This window comes from Megalobrama amblycephala, linkage group LG24, assembly GCF_018812025.1.
Source record: "Megalobrama amblycephala isolate DHTTF-2021 linkage group LG24, ASM1881202v1, whole genome shotgun sequence".
NCBI classification, from domain to species: Eukaryota; Metazoa; Chordata; class Actinopteri; order Cypriniformes; family Xenocyprididae; genus Megalobrama; species Megalobrama amblycephala.
The window spans coordinates 32,746,833-32,764,188 of record NC_063067.1 but is presented as its reverse complement, the minus strand read 5'-3'; the positions used below and the strand labels follow the sequence as shown (position 1 = coordinate 32,764,188).

The window sequence follows — 17,356 nt, the reverse complement described above, 5'->3', positions numbered from 1 at the left end:
GGCAGCGTAGACCAATCAGCGAAGGGTATGTAGGAATTTGACCAATGGGAGACGAGAATATAAAATTTGACTAACAGGAGAAAAGATTATTCCGTTTATGGTAAATTTCTCTCAGCAGTGCACAAGATTATACTGTAATTAATAGTAAATAAATATCACTATTATTATAAGTATCAGTGTTTCACATTATTGCTATTCAGAACTCAATATACGCCCATTAGGCTACTGGACTGCTGAACTTTAATGATATAACAGGGGGTTCTGAAGTTATGACTAATAATTTAGCTATTAATAATAAAGCAAGTTATGATGAATAATTCTTAGAAGACTAAATTAGTTAATTTCACTGTAACTACACGGCTCGGCCTGCGGTGTCGCTCTTGGATTCTGTATCAAGATCCAGTGATTAGAATTCATTGAATTCGTTTGGTTCAAAATATTCATTCAGATTCCTTCAGTGGCTCTTTCTGTAGAGTTAAAGGTTTAGTTCAGTTCAGAATTAAAATTTCCTGATAATTTACTCACCCCCATGTCATCCAAGATGTTCATGTCTTTCTTTCTTCAGTCGAAAAAGAAATGAAGGTTTTTGAGGAAAACATTCCAGGATTATTCTCCATATCCTCCCTGGGATCCAGAAAAAACGTTTTTTGAATTAAGTATTTTTTCACGTCATTATATTGTTTAAAACATAAGAAACAAATGAAAAAATAACATTATATTTTATTCATATGTTATGCTATGTCCTCTGTAGTGGACACCAGGACTGTTTGAAGTCCACAAGTTGTTTAAAAAATAAAATGACATGAAATGACATGTATAGGCAAAAACAATGGGATTTTTTTTCATTATTATTATTATTCACCAATCAATTTTTAGGCTTCAGGATTTTTTTTTTAACCAAACTTTGTTTAAAGATGATTCTCAACTATGTTATGAAAGATATAATGGATTTAACTTGATATATCCATTTTACTTCATGCAATATGTGGGTAAAATTGTCATACATGGGTTTTTCCATTCAATACAATGCATATATACACTGTATCTAATTTGCATATTAATGTGTTCTTCGAGCAACATGTAATGAAAAAAGAAGTGTAATAATGGGAGTAATAATTGGCAACATTTTCATAATAATATCTAATAATTAATAGGAATATTGATACATAATTTATTTCGCTATTCACTTGTTGTGTCTCCCAAAAATGCCTGATAAACATGATTTAAGTCCTGGTGTCCTCTACAGAGGTCATGTGTAAAATCGATGTTCTGTTTTGTAACAGAAAGTCATATTTTGATTAGAAATCCCATAATATTTTCCTGTTGATTTATGACAAACAATTTGAAAATTATTCAGATGTAAATGATAATAACAAAATATTATCATATGTCCATAAGTAGGGCTGCACGATTAATCGCATGCTATTCTCACGCGCATTTCGTCAGTAAAGCCGGTTCCCTGATTACCGCTAAATCGCCATCACCTGTTTTTAAACGCAGCGCCTTTTAATAGAGGGAGCCGTAGTTCACGGACAAGCCACGCAATATCGCGTTCATTATCGCAGGCGATTCATCTGCGATATGAACGCGATATTGCGTGGCTTTTCAGTGACCTACGGCTCTGTCTATTAAATGCCGCTTCATTTGAAAGCAGGTGATGGCGATTTAGCGGTAATCAGGGAACCGGCTTTACTGACGAAATGCGCGTGAGAATAGCATGCGATTAATCGTGCAGCCCTATCCATAAGGGTGTTAAATTTGATCACTAAATCAATGTCAGTCATATTTAAAGAGCAAGGAGAGGGAGTGGTCATGGTGAAACCTCTGAACATCTCTGAAAAGCCCTGAATGTGCTCTTTACAGGACATCCAGGACATCCATTAAAACTGTGACATGTATGATGTCAGAGAAAATCACTAAAATATAATGTCCACTACAGAGGACAGAAATCTATTCCTGGGTCCCAGGAGGATATAGTGGACTTCAGTGAGGTTCAACTGGTTGAAGGTCCAAATGTCAGTTTCAGTGCAGATACAAAGGGCTCTACATGATCCCAGATGAGGAATAAGGGTCTTGTTTAGCCAAACGATCGGTCATTAAAAATAAATAAATAAATAAATAAATATATATATATATATATATACTTTTTAACCACAAATGCTCATCTTGCACTGCTCTGTGCCACGCACTGTTGAAAGGTCACACGTGACGTAGATGGAAGTAACACAGTAGGATGAAAAACTAAATTCCTAATTCATCTAAATTCCTCCTCCAACTTCAAAATCATCTGATATCATTGTTTTACCTTTTTTTTGTAAAGGCCATTTGACTTAATCTTTGCATGTTCCCTTTGTAAACACTTGCTCGGTATTTCCGCCTACATCACGCATGACCTTTCCAACGTGATTACGTCATGTGTGCGGATTGCAGAGCAGTGCAAGATGAGCATTTGTGGTTAAAAAGTATATAAATTTAAATTTTTTTTTAGAAAATGGCCAGTCATTTCGCTAGATAAGACCCTTATTCCTTGTCTGAGATCGCGTAGAGCGCTTTGAAGCTGCACTGAAACTGCAACCCCGCTGAAGTCCATTATATGGAGAAGAATATTTCTTTTCAACTGAAGAAGGAAAGACATGAACATCTTAGATGACATGGGGGTGAGTAAATTATCAGCATATTTGCATTCAGAAGTGAATTAATCCTTTAAGGCCCTTTCACACAAAGGACGATAATATGTGCAGGGATGACATATTTTTGTAGGCCTGGGAGTAAACCAGAAGTAAGAGTGGAGAAGAATTTGTCATTATACAGTTATCATTATAGTTATAGTTTTTGGTGTCTTTTTTGTGTTATGTGTGAGTCAATTGAATCATTCACTCAACCGATTTGTTAACACAGAGTTGACCAGAATAGGTCTTATTATAATTTATTGTGTATTATCAGTGATTTAATTATAATTCTTCTGCATGCTTACCCTTAAATGAGCAAATCTCTAAGTTCATTTAATTTGTTCATGAAAAGATGTCCAATTTCATTCAACAAGTTTGAGAACAAAATCCAATCCGATGTTGCTTGGGCTCGAAACACTCATTCAGCGAAGCAGGGCTTAAAGTGCATTCATGTCACATTAAAATTACCATCATTTCGAGATTTCAAATTGTAAAAGGCATTCACGGCCTCGTACAGCTTGTAACTACAGCTTGTAAGCCGGAAAATTTCTGAGAGCTCCTACTTGTACCACATGACCGCTGTAACCACCGGACCACTGCAGATTCTAGGCATTAATAGTGGTGCCATAAGATGCATTCATATCGTAATTCCTGTAATTATGAGATTCTAGCTTGTAAAAAGTGTTCACGTCCTCGTAGAGCTCGTAATTGCAGCTTGTAAGCTGGGAGTTTTCTGAAAGTACCACCTGACCGCTGTAGATAAATTTAGGCATTGATAGTGGTGCCATAGAAACACATAATTCCCAGTCAAAGGATGTGAACAGCTCTGAATATAACTGTCACAAATAGTTCAAGTTTGTAGTATCAAATAGTATCAAACACCAGGCAAATGAAGAAGATGAGATGAATACAGGCTTTTAATGATAACACGAAGGAATAACATACACCATAACAGGACGAGAACAGACGAGCAATGAGGGTGAACACAGGGCTTAAATACAGGAAGCAAACAAAGGGAACTTAAGGTGATAAGATAATGAGACACAGGTGAATCAAATGAACTAATAAACAGAATGGGGAAACAAGATCGCAGAAACATGAGGATATGTAACAGTTCGCCCCCTCCCGGATAGGCGCGTGTCCTCGCACCATAAGAGTCCAACTGAGGAGGGAGGGTGGGGGTTCTGGAGGAGGGCGAAGTAAAACAAAAACACACAAGAAAAGAGTCCAGGGAACAGAAAACATAGTCCAAGGGGGCGTGGAGGGTGGGAGGAGCCAGGGGAAGACCAGGAGCAGGATGAGTAGATGGAGTTCAGCCAGGATGGTGCTCTACGGCGAGGGAGGGAGGAGCCATGGTGTAAAGCTCCTCGACGAAACCGTGGGGATGACTGATGGAGACAGAGCCGATGGAGAAGGAGCCCAGAGCGTAGATGGATGGCCAACGACCAGGCACCGCAGGTTTCGGAGGCCGCGAGGGAGGCGTGGCGATGATCCCTTGAGGAGGAGCCGGGGTGCCAGAGGTCTGAGGTGGAACCGAGCGACTGAAGGCCGAGGCGGAACCGGAGGGAGGGCGGAGCCGTAGGGGTGGAGAGGTGTCGCAGGCAAAGGCCATGGCGGAGGAGTCTGGACGACGAGCCAAGGTGGAGAGACTGGGTCGGAGGTAAGAGGCGGAGCTAAGGGATCCAGGCCTCCAGACGGCGCTGTTGAACGGCTGGCCCGAGGTGGATCCACACCACAGAGGGCTGGTAGAGGACAAACTGAGGTGCCAGCGTGAGACAGCAGCGACTGGGCAGAGGAACTGGATGGCAGCAGGAAAGGAGGCGGGAGAGGGAGGTTAGGCGGGAACACAGGAGACACAGGGCTGGACGGAACCAGCGGGGAGACGGACAGTTCTGGGCTGGACGGAACCAGTGGGGAAAGGAGATACAGGGAATACATCCTCCTCTTCAATACAGTCCTCGTAAAAAGAAAATAAATTGTTCAGAGCTTGCTCACCCTCTGTGGTGGGAATGTGGGCGGGGCTCCACTCCATCACCTCGAACTCCACGAGGACTCCCACATTGGCGCACGTTGTTGCCGGCTCACACACCTGATCAGACATCCATCCTTGGGACTCCAGCTCAGAGGCGGTGGGAAGCTTGGTCCCACTTGTAAGCTCCGGTTCGTTCCTCGCGGCAGGCTGATTACCTCCATCTGCGGTGGGCTCTGGCTTGTTGTCCGTGTTGCTGGGTGAAAGCAGGCTGAACTCTGGATAGGGAGCAGGGCTGGTGACTTCTTCAGCGATGGTGAATGGAGAATTACAGTTCACCAGCACCCACTCCACGTACTCTGCGAAATTCCCCCGAGGACCCACACCGGGCAGACGAGCTCTTGACTTCGCGCTGAGGATTATGTAGAAAAAAAACACTCAGTGTTTTGTCTGGGATGTTGGTAAGGCATGCCAGATCTAAAAATTTTGGGTGTGGGTCTCGAGGGACTGCTGCTCCTGGTCGAAGGTATAGCAGCTGGACAGTCCGGTAAGTCCATTTCGGTATTGGTCCGTTCTTCTGTCACAAATGGTATCAAAAACCAGGCAAACGAAGAAGAAAAGATAAATACAGGCTTTAATGATAACACGAAGGAATAACATACACCATAACAGGACGAGAACGGACGAGGAATGAGGGTGAACACAGGGCTTAAATACAGGAAGCAAACATGAGGAAGAAACATGAGGATATGTAACAATAATGTCACGTGTTGTCTCCTCAAGATTCCGGTAAATACGAGGTGTCATGAATGCAGCAATAGAGACAAATAATTCCCAGTCCGAGGATGTGAACAGCTCCGAAAAGAATGTCACGTGTTCTCACGTGATCTCAATCCTACCGTAATTAAAGGGATAGTTCACCCAAAATGAAAATTTGATGTTTATCTGCTTACCCCCAGCGCATCCAAGATGTAGGTGACCGCGTTCAGCATTCGCTTAGTGATGTCTGATCGCACTCTGACAGCGGCAGTGATGTCTCGCGCATATACTTCAATGAGAGCGAGACATCGCTGCCGCTGTCAGAGCGCGATCAGACCTTACTAATGAGTGCTGAACGCGGTTGGACATAGTGGTGCATTAGAGTTAAAAAATTATATAAATACTGTTTTATCACACAAACCGATCGTTTCGTGTCTTAGGACATCAATGTGTCGTCACGAGCCGCAGGGTTTAATTTGGACTTGTCTATACAAGTTTTATTTGCTCTTATAGTAGAAGTTCCCATCCACTAGCATTATTTGACTGACAGACGGCAACGGTTGCAGTTAAAAATCATCATTTGTGTTCTACTGAAGAAACAAAGTCACCTACATCTTGGATGCACTGGGGGTAAGCAGATAAACATCAAATTTTCACTTTTTGGGTGAACTATCCTTTAAGACATGGCGTGAACGCAGCATTATTAATGGCTTTTCACATGAGTCACAATAATCTAATTTTCTCAGTCGGCATGAAATGGAATTTGCGATAGTCTTTTCTTCCCTATTGTGATGTATATACAAGGTAAACAGCTTCTCGAACAAGAAAAAATGTAGGGTGGGATTTTGTTTTGTCCACTGATTTAATCATAGTGGTTTGCTGTGACAGGTCCCGCCCTCGCGAAAGTAAACACGTCATCAGAGAAGACAAGAGATGTCGCTGCATGAGGAAAGGGAAGTTATTTTGATTAAAGATTACGAGGACACATGAATTAAAATGGAACAATAATAATAAAATAATGATGTGCACGGATAAATCATTTATAATAAACAATGCAATATTCCAAGATTCATTCCCTTCGAACGAAACTGTACTTTATAACGTCTACCGTCTATAAAAAGCCCAAATGAATGAATTCATTTATGAAGGCGCTGTAGAAACGTCATGTGCTCGCATCCTGTGATTCAGAACGGATGCTCGCTTGTCAGTGGGTCATTGTGGAGTGGATAAAGGTGGCATCTGCGCGCGCGCGTACACACACAAATACCCCAGCCCTTATGACAGACACACTCGGTCTCCCTCCCTCATGCACACACACACACACACACACACATACACAGCCACTGTAAAGGGTTCTAATTCAGCATGCCTGCTGCTGGATGCTCCTAGACCGAGACACATCCGCCTCACCATCGGGTTTGACTGCCTCAGAAAGGGATTTCGGTATCTTATTCATAGCTCCTCATGGCTTCATCGGATGGAATAGACAAATGTCTTCTGCACAGAGGCAGATCTCAAAGTGACCCGAACATCCTCAGCGAGTCCGGCATTGATCTCTCGCACAGCGCAGGTAAGATGATGCATATTGTCTGGAGATCCCATTAGAATAAGCGCTTTTCATTTCCACGCGCGATGGAGGTGAAAGTGTCTCCATAATCTGCGGCTAATAGCCTCCTCTTTCATTTGAATGTTGTGTGCTGCACGATTGAGATCAATCAAATTACGCCGCATTTGATGCTCTGTCTGTATCCCGTTGAAATGCATCTGGGTACCATAGTGATATTTCCCTATGGATCTGTGTTATAGTTGCTATAACGAGACGTTGAGAGACAGAGAGAAAGAACAGCATAGCAGACAGTCTAGAGATTACCAACTGTGGCTTATGCTACAATTTATAATGAGCAGACAAAAAGATTTAGATCATTGAGGGAGGATCCGCGTTGTCTTTTGTCTCGTGCACATCCTTCCGTGTGCAATCTCTGTGAGCATTTAATACAGGTTTGCTATTGAAGACCTGATGAAATGAGATGCATTTTTGCTGCTTTGGCAACATTGGCTGGTGTGTCTGATACCTTCGTTCCGCACTGAGACTGCGCATTCACTGCTCCTGCCTATTCAACAGAGCAGGTCAATGGTGTCTCCAGAAGAAACTGATGTAGTCCCAGGCGTGGTGTTTCTTGATGCTGTACAAAAGTCTCATTTTCTTGATGGTGTACATAAAGCGCATCTCATAGAGTCTGTCATTTGAGTGTGGTCTGAAATAGCTTGTGTGTATTCACTGCCATCATGGGTGAATCTCATCAAACCTGTCAAGAATGTATGGGTCATATTACACCCCAAATTCTGAGGAAAGAAATACAAGACTGTACTATAATAAGAAACTAGAAATAGAAGCCAATTGAGCATTGTGACATTATTTTCATGACAGTTAACCGCAATTCTCATTACTGATGTACAAAATAATATTATTGGATTTAAATATTTATTCGTACATCAGTAAGCAGTAATTGTTGTTGTTTTGCTTGAATTTTTGCTGAATATTTAATATATTTATCTGTGTAGCAGGGGCGATTCTAGGATTTCAGTATTACAGGGCTCAGTGGGGTATGATTAAAAATATTGAATATATTGTTTGTATATTAGGGTAGCCAGGAACAATACATGCAGTAGGTTCTTCACTAGTCAACCCCTGCTTTTATTTCAAATCATTTTAACTAACCAATTGTCTATATGTTTAAATCTGACATATATTAAAGGGATAGTTCACCCAAAAATGAAAATTACCCCATGATTTACTCACCCTCAAGCCATCCTAGGTGTATATATTTATTTCAGATGAACACAATTGGAGATATATTTAAAAATATCCTTGCTCCTCTGAGCTTTATAATGGTTGTGAATGGGGGGCTGCGTTTTGAAGTAAAAAATAATGCATCCTTCCATTAAAAAAAAAGTAATCCATATGACTCCAGGGGGTTAATAAAGGGATTCTGTAGTGAAACAATGCGTTTCTGTAAGAAAAATATCCATATTTACAACTTTATAAATTCAAATAACTAGCTTCCGGCGGACAACCGTACCAGAAATGCTGACTTTCTGATGAAAGAACCTAGGATGGCTTGAGGGTGAGTAAATCATGTGATAATTTTTATTTTTGGGTGAACTATCCATTTTTTGTTTTCTATTAAATAAATAATAATAATAACAGCACATGAATCTATCAAATTGCCACTTCTAATTCAAAGTGACATCAAAAACAACAGATCCCTCTGAGGGCATGTTTACACAACAACAATGTAAAATTGAAAACGTTTTTCCTTTGTGTTTTTCGTGCGCAGACGACAACGTTGTGAAAACGATCCCCATTCACGCGGATCCGTGAAAACAATTAAAAATGCTGCATTCTGCTGCCAGGCCAGTAGTTGGCGATGTCACTTTGTAAAGAAACACTACGTGCCTACAGATATGCCTAATACACATGCGCATGACGTCACGGTTTTCACAAATTCCTGTTTTTGTAGTTTACACAGAGACTATAACATATCATTTTCAAAAACTTGCACTCTGAAACCTTTTTCAAAAGTGTGCATTTTCAGGCGCCCAACACTCAGTTGTTGTGTAAATAAATGGCCATACATATTCTGTTTTTAGTTGAAAACGGTGTAGTGTAAATGACCCCTTAGGCTAATTAATTGTCACAATCAGCTGCTGGGTCATTATTTAGTAGAACGAAATAACTGCATGATGTTTCTCTGTTTCTGTCATTCACTCTGATAAGCAGTTTAAATGAATGCATTGACTGAGTGCTGTCTAGCACTGCACTGTAAAGAATTATTTCCATTATTTGTTATCATGTTGTTCAGATAACATAATATTTTGAGTTTCTGTTGAATAAACTAATCTCTTTCTGTGTATTAAAGGTAGGGTAAGCAATTTCAGAGAGGCTAGCAATACCAAGCTAGCTTTGAAAGCATAAGATCCCACCCTTCCTTCAGAGCTCTTTCCAAAGCCAGACCTCCTCCAAAACACGATTTAGGACAGCATTTTCTCATCCAGTTTTTTTGAGACGACACAACCTTCCTTGCCTCCTCAGAGGAAAGCCCCTGATCTGAACTCTTCAGGTCGATAATATCGATAATCGATATTACAAAAATAAAACAATGCAGATATTACAAAATATGACATTAAAAAGTGTAAAAGTCACTAGTTTTTATAAAGTAACACTGTCCAACAGTGACTCCCGCAGGTGAAGTTATAGTGGGTGCATTGGGTTTAGTGGGGGGTAATTGAGAATGAATGAATGGGGGAAAGTCACGTGAGAGGAGGCAATGCCTCCATCGCGCAATGATTGGATATGATCGGTTATGATTGGATATGATCGGTTCGTGCATTAAATATTTATTTGTAATGTAAAAATGAACATTAATAGAACATTACATAGTAAGTGTAATAATACAAAATAAAATTGCATTCGGTCTCTCTTTTGTATGTAATGTTTATTTAACCAGGAAAATTAAGTGTAACTGGGACATTAATTTACATTTGAGATATATATATATGTATATATTTTAGGGCTGTCAATAGATTAAAATATACTTTGCCTACTCATTACAGCGCCGTGCATGCATGTATGTGTGTGTGCATATATATATATATATATATATATATATAAAAATTTGAGACATTCATGATGCCCAGTGTCTTTGTGGACTGGAAATAATGCACAGTGGCCAAGCAATCCTGTCCTGTCTTGGGAAAGATGAAGAGAACAGAGCAGTTGATCTTTTTCAATCTGAACTTAAAATCAATTGCGATGAAGACAACTTCTTTCAATCCCCCACAGTGTCACCTTTAGGTTTATTGGTTTATTCTGTAGGGACCACTGTTTCATCATGGCTGTGCTACCAATCAATGAGACCAAGAGTCAAGTTAACCTTACTCTTTTTAGTGATGAAAAAAAAATCAGATGTAACTTGACATACGCAGGTACTTCCACTCTGCCAGTGTGGGAGCAGCACATTTTTACAAGAGATTGTTCACTGTTGAGTGCAGGTATTTTTAGGCCTTTAAATACAGAGGAGATGCGTTTCTAGATTAATATTGTTCAGATGCTCAGCAGTTATATAGAAAAAGGGCTGCTTTGAGTGACGCTTTAATGATTATCTTAAAAATAATGCATTTAATGAATTACGTTTGCATTAAAATGTCTGTATTACAGGAGCACAGGGAAGACCGATGGAGCTAAGAAAGATATGCCAGCTGTAAGAGAGCGAGATAGAGAGAGGGAGTAATCGAGTGAGTTTGGCATGCTTTACTAGTGCTTTTCTGGTACTCGTCGACTAGTTCTGGTGGTTGGTACTGTGGGTGATGCATTATTCTGTTCCTGAGCACAACATTCATTAATTAAATGTCTGAATGATATGTGGCCTTTTGCTGTAATGCACATCATGCCTGGAGAAGACTGCTGCATCACGATTTAACAATGTGGAAGTTCACACCACTCACAGATGCCTGTTAACACTTCTGTTTGTGATGATGCTGTTTTAGCACTTTCCTTCTTAATAAGAATATCTGTCGTTGCATTTCATCATTCCACACTCTTAAAAATAAACGTTCTTTATTGCCATTAATGGTTCCATGAAGAAACTTTAACATCCATGGAACCTTTCCTTTCCACAAAAGGTTGTTTATAGTGTAAAAAGGCTCTGTAGATTAATAGAATGTTCTTTTGCACACTAAAAAATGCTTCTTTTTAGAATTGATCTCTAGGGGCTTTAGCACCAGAGGAACGTTTTCATAGTTCCTATAGCTAACTATTGGCAGAAGTACCCGCTTTTTGGCCGTGTTCACTCTGCGGGAACTGGGAACCATTTCAGTTCTAGGAACGCCTTTTGGGGGGACTAAAGTAGCTCCTGCTTCAGAGTAGGGTCTAACCCAGCACAATATGAACTACCAATGATGAAAGTGTACGTTGATTGGCTGAACGTCTGCTGTACGAAACACCAGAATCCGCCATTTTTAGAAAGTCATTTAAACGCACAGTTTACATATACAGTGATAGATGGACCAACGCCAAAGTCCAGGCACTACTCAACCGGTCACGGCATCCTCATCTTACAGTTGTTGAAAGTTGCTCTTAAATGACGTTGCTGTTGGTCGGCTTATGGCACCTCAGAGTTCCTACTGGCGATGCGAATGCAATCAGGAAAATGGCCCTAGAGGTACATTTAGGATGTGTCCGAAATCACCCCTCATACCCTCATTCACTATTGCCTATTAGTCCACTAATATAGTTCACTTGAGGGAATGAATGAAAACGAGCGAGTGAATTCGGACTGAGTGCACCGGAAGGGCTGTCGCTTTTGTATACTTTGTGCTTGCTGTTTAATAATCATTTGAAACTTAGCAAACTGGCAGCTCCACTAGTAATGAAAAGATTTACCTTGAACTCTATCATGGAAACTAGCAAATGAGCCTTAATTAAACAATTTAATAATCAATTAAAAATGAATGTATACCTGTATGATATTACGTTGTTGCCACATTGGACCAGCGGTTTGGGAAATGGATGGATGGATGATTCAGCTGCGGACGCCATCTTCTGGCGAGACCCGGAAATCCATTAAACGTGCAATTCTCACAGTGAATTATGGGTCAAAGCCACTTGAAGGCAATAATAAGACCATGGCTGCATCTTAAATCGCATACTTCCCTACTATATAGTTGGTGAAAAACAATATGACCCTGGTAGGTCACATGATAACATGGCGGATGTAGTACATCCGGATTACATGCATACTACACACATTCATACTATATAGAACATACTTTTTAGCAGTCGTGAAGTAATTACTTATTCAAAATAAGTACCTACTCAAGAGAGTATGCGATTTTGGACGCAGCCCATCTCTGGTTGAGCGTACATCAGTTGTACATGCATTATTGCAGTGCATTGTGGGATTGAATGAGTGCACTCGATACCATCCACTATGGATTCAGACACCACTACAAATGGCTGTCCCCCCAAATAGTGCCTTATTTAAGGGTATAGGGGGCGATTTTGAACACAGCCTTAGTTTTTTTAAGTTCCCATAACTACAGTGTGAAAGCCCTGAAAGGTTCTTTGGGGAACCAAAAATGGTTCTTCTATAGAATCGCTGTGAAACCGAATATTTTTTTTTTTTACAAATTTAATCATTTTCTTCTATAGTAACTTCCTGTGATGGCAAAGCTGAATTTTCAGCATCATTACCCCAGTCTTCAGTGTCACACGATCCTTCAGAAATCATTCTGATATGCTGATTTGATGCTCAAAAATATGTCTTATTATTATCAATGTTGCAAACAGCATGATACATATTTTTCTTTGAAGAATAAAAAGTTCAAAAGAACATTTATTTGAAGCAATTTTATCCTTACTGAATAAAAGTATTATATTATATTATATTATAAACATTTTGATTGTATATGTCAGTTTATATCATTATATATATCAGAGAAAAGTCTTTATGGCAAGAATTATGGATATCACTTATGTTTTTATTGTAACACCCTGATTTTACTTTTAAAGTCTGAGCACTTTAGTGGAGGTCATGCATCAAAGGACTGATTTGTCTATGCAACTAGCTTATTAGCATAAACTCTGCCCAATATATCAAAGGAGGCTTCAAGGGTTAAACAGGAAAACAGGACAGTATGACATTTATAATCATGATTGAGATCTGATTTATCCCATAAGATTATCATCAAGTTCATTAAAAGTTAAATTTAGATACGATGCACCACCTTTCACCACATCACTTCACACCTCTTTACACATTAAAAGTGTCTTCTCAGTTTGCGTGAACTTCTTGCCCCTGAAAAATGGGTTGAAAATGAACCAATTTGGTGAAAGCTTAACTGTGATTAAGTGAACATTTTGGGATATGCAAGACAGAGTGTGAGAGAAATACTTTATATAATACTTCATATATTACATAAAGAGACTAAAGTCTGATTTTTAAACCTTTATCTATATATGAGTCTTAATTTCTCAGATCTTCTTCACTTTGCTTTATGTCCAGCACACAAATGCAGATGTTGGTCTTTTCTTCCCTATTGCGACATATATGAGTGAAACGTCTTCTCGAACATGAAAAAATGTAGGGAGGGACTTGATTTTGTCCATTGGGAATTGATTGGATGCTTGTGGTTTGCTATTGGTGGATCTCATGTGAGTGACAAGTTGCCCCGTCCTCGTGTCAGTAAACACGTTATTAGAGAAGAGAAGAGATGTCACTGCAAGAGGGAGAAGTTATTTTGATTAAAGATTATGAGGGCATATGAATTTAACAAAATAATGATATGCACGGATAAATTATTTATAATAAACACTGAAATATTACATAAAAAATAAGATTTGCCTATTTTGATTTCATGGTTGCTCATAATTATGCTCACTTTTAAAATCTCAGTCTCTCTCTCTTACTGAGCTATGTAACCATATTTTGAAGTTCCCTATACATAACACATAACATTACACGGGGTTCGTGCAAAGGCCGCTTTCTGAGGTCGACTATGACTCATCAGCTTCCCTTGTGCAGGCTGGTGCGAGTGCTTGTTCACCAGGGTGTGTGTATTGCCAAACACAGTGTCTGATGAAAAGGTCTTCCCCAGAAAGTCCTTGATATTTCTTTTCATGCATCTTTCACTTCTTTGGTAGGAGTTGCATAAAACATTATTGTTTTAGACTGACTGTGATTGTCTTCTTAAGAAGATGGTGGAATTCTTCTGATTCTCCTTGAAAGGCAGTATCAGTGTTTCACTAAAGCTACTTTCATTTGTGTGTCACTACTGATAATAAGAGCAGTTGTCTTTTAAGAGTACGAACCCTCAGTAGATGTTCCAGGGAGTATTAGATTAAATGTAGAAGGTACAAGGAAAGCAGAAGCTCAGACTTTAGTTGACAGATCTTGGTCATAACTGCTTGTATGTATTTTTATGTTGTATTTTTTGTTGCTTATCCAGTATCCATCAAGAACTTTGTACGAGTTGCGTGATATTATATCTTGACAGTACAATGTTTGTTTTCCTCCAATCTCATATGTTTCCCATCACCATGTCCCTTTAGGCGATCCGTAGAATTGTGTTAGGACGCAAAAGCTTGAATGTTGTCACTGAATCACAGTACAGTAATCAGTGACAATGTACATTTTAAATGTTTTAAATAATTATTTTTATATTTTTACAATTGAACAATTTTATCATTGTCTATTCTTGTAATATTTTATTTGCATATATCAATTTTTTTTAAAAAATTATAATAGTATTATGAATGATTGCATTCGCTCTACATTTTTTTTTTTTTAAAGTGCATATACAGTAAAATAATGTACTTATTTAAATCTAATCCAGTGGTGAAATCAAGGTATTATGAGGACAAATGATCTATATGATATGATATATATATATATTATAGTTTAATAGCATCATTAAACCTCTTGAAACTTTCATTCGTCCCATGTGTTTAACGCATATATTTTGCAGTTGGATCACTTGTGTAGCTGCGTTTCTCACATGGCTTGGAAGCAAACAGGTTAAATAGACAGTAGACATGAAGGTTGTGAATTAATGGTTTGGAGAGATCACATATGGAAATATTAAATATTACCCTCTTTGTTGCTTATATTTGCTGCATCATATCAGAACTTTTCTTTCCTTTTAAACACTTAAACACTTAAATTGAATACCCTTGCTCACTTTACACTGCAATACAGCGGTGGGACAGTTGAAAACCTGATTAATTAGTTTGGGTTCTGAATTATGGTTTTTGATTAGCTAATATTGCTTTTCCCCTCAGGTTAACATTTTTTTTTTCCTCAGAAAATGAGAAAGCCCCGCACAAGACATGCAGGGAAAAAGTAAATTTTAGATTTGGCTTACTATTTTTTTTTCCTGCATGTCTCTGTAGAAAATAAGACAAAAATGCAAGCTGTCACAATTAATTTTCCAGCAATCCATGTTTTCACTGTTACGGTAGGGGGTTCTATTACGCATCTTCTGAAATAGTACAGAATCTCCGGATCAAAACACAGGTGAAGAAAAAGCAGAAACAAGCGATAGAAGCATTGCTTATGCAAATGCAAACTACAGAATCATCAGACATTGAACAGCATATAAATCAAAACTGCCAAATGTAACTGAATGAAATGTCGAACCAATGAAGAGGTAAAGGACTGTGCAGCTTTGGATGTGCTGATGAACTCAATCTACTCCATCTATGCAAGCCGATCTGGATGTAGTCTTTGGCAAAAACGTGATTTTCTCAGCTATTTGTTCAAAAAAATCTTAGAGCAGATTCACACTGAACGTGTTTTTCCATTCCCCTTTCCATTGTTCTTCTATGTAAATGCACTAGATGGACATGTTTGACCATTGTGCTTGTATCTTTTGCAGCATCTTGTGCATGACATCGCATTCAAAAATGTGGCGCACAATTTAAAAGAAGCTCAACTTTGAAAAACGCTTCTCGAGATCTTGCTTTTTCCAACCATTCCACTGCCCATGTCTCACATTTTTCAAAGCAAAAACGCATTCTGTTTGAATGGCCCCTTACCCACATTCAAGTGTTGGAAAAAAAAGAATGCATGAAGTTAGAATAAAACGTTTTGTTGTTGTTGTTTGAAAGCCAAGGCTCTGTTCTTCCTTTGATATATTGCATGAGAGTTAAATGCTGCCATTTCAAAATCACGAAATCCTGGATAAGTTTGACAAAGAATGAGAAATAACCACGTTTACATTTTGTTGTACTTATCATGCATAAGTCACTAAGTTGGTGGTTGCCAGGCTGTTGCTAGGTCTTTTGAGTTGTTTTGAACATGTTGTTATAAAGTTACTAGGTTGTTCCTGCTTGTGGTTTGCTGGCAACTAAAAAGCCTGCCTCTTTATGATATTTTGGTCCCTTGATATGTGGCTTTGTGCCTCCTTCAATGTATGTGAAAAGTAATATCACACTTTCCACAACAGACCACATAATGAATGTCAGTAGCTCAAATGTGCGAGACAGTTATGTGCTGAAGTTCAATGCTTAAGTTAAAGGTGTTTTTAAATCACTAACCCTAAGTATGAACAACAGTAATAGTGGTTGTTGCCTTCGCAAAGATGCTAATAAGTAACAACAACATTGTTGCTATATATACCCTCATGGATATGTCAGTGGCTTCTGCCTTTAAAAATCCTTAGGTGTCATTCCAGCTTGAGATTGTCTTTCCTCAATGCAAACTAAGGTATATGCACAGCATAGTGTACAAGAGGAGACAAGACCTGACCTTGTCAAGCGCAGTTCAACGCTCCCAGCTCTCCTCAGGCGTGAAAACTGAACACAACAACAAGCTCAGCGACCTCCCCAGAGATACAACACAGAGCAGATAAGGCGTATGACAGTTTGTCTTTTCAGTTGTGTATATATCTGAAGTAAAAAGTTTAATACTTTTGAAGTTGTGTGTATGACAGTGAAAGAGAAAGCGAGGAAGAGAACTGTTGGAGTTTGCACAAAACAGAGACGTCTCAGTCATACGGTTTGATTACTGCGGCACTCAAATTTGAAATTAGCTTCACTGATTCACTCTCATGAGTATAAACTTTTTCCAGGATGGTAGAAACAGGCAGAGATCACAGAGCAATAAAAACATGCATAATAATAATTTATAAAACGGTTAGTTCCTGTCCTTGATTCTGATTTGTCAATAGCTGTGTTTTATTCACGATAAAACTCGGCTGTGACCGCTTCACCCAACGGTTTTGTGTATCACTACACAACACCCTTAGCAACCACTCTTAGCAACATAAACTGTTTGTTCTCAGCTGATATTGTTCATTGAAGCTTACTGTATTATGTAGAAGAGTATTGTGAGAAAGAGATCAAGTGAGTGAGTTTATTACCTGCATTCAGATTTAGCATTTTCCTTCAGGTCAGTCCTAT

The 17,356-nt window shown here is 39.0% G+C and overlaps 1 protein-coding gene across 2 annotated transcripts in view; it reads left to right on the top strand.

The window, feature by feature from the left end:
- The first annotated feature begins 6,034 nt into the window (after positions 1–6,034).
- The window catches only part of phactr3a (phosphatase and actin regulator 3a), a 50,602-nt gene continuing 39,280 nt past the window's right edge, over positions 6,035–17,356 (top strand). Inside the window, exons 1-2 of one of the 2 annotated variants that reach the window (XM_048178891.1) lie at positions 6,035–6,967; positions 10,616–10,692. Coding sequence is in view for 1 of the 2 variants with exons in the window: in XM_048178890.1 (XP_048034847.1) it covers positions 6,862–6,967 (106 nt within the window). In the remaining variant the exon portion in view is untranslated. The remainder of the gene's footprint in view (positions 6,968–10,615; positions 10,693–17,356) is intronic. The other variant, XM_048178890.1, reaches the window with a different exon arrangement.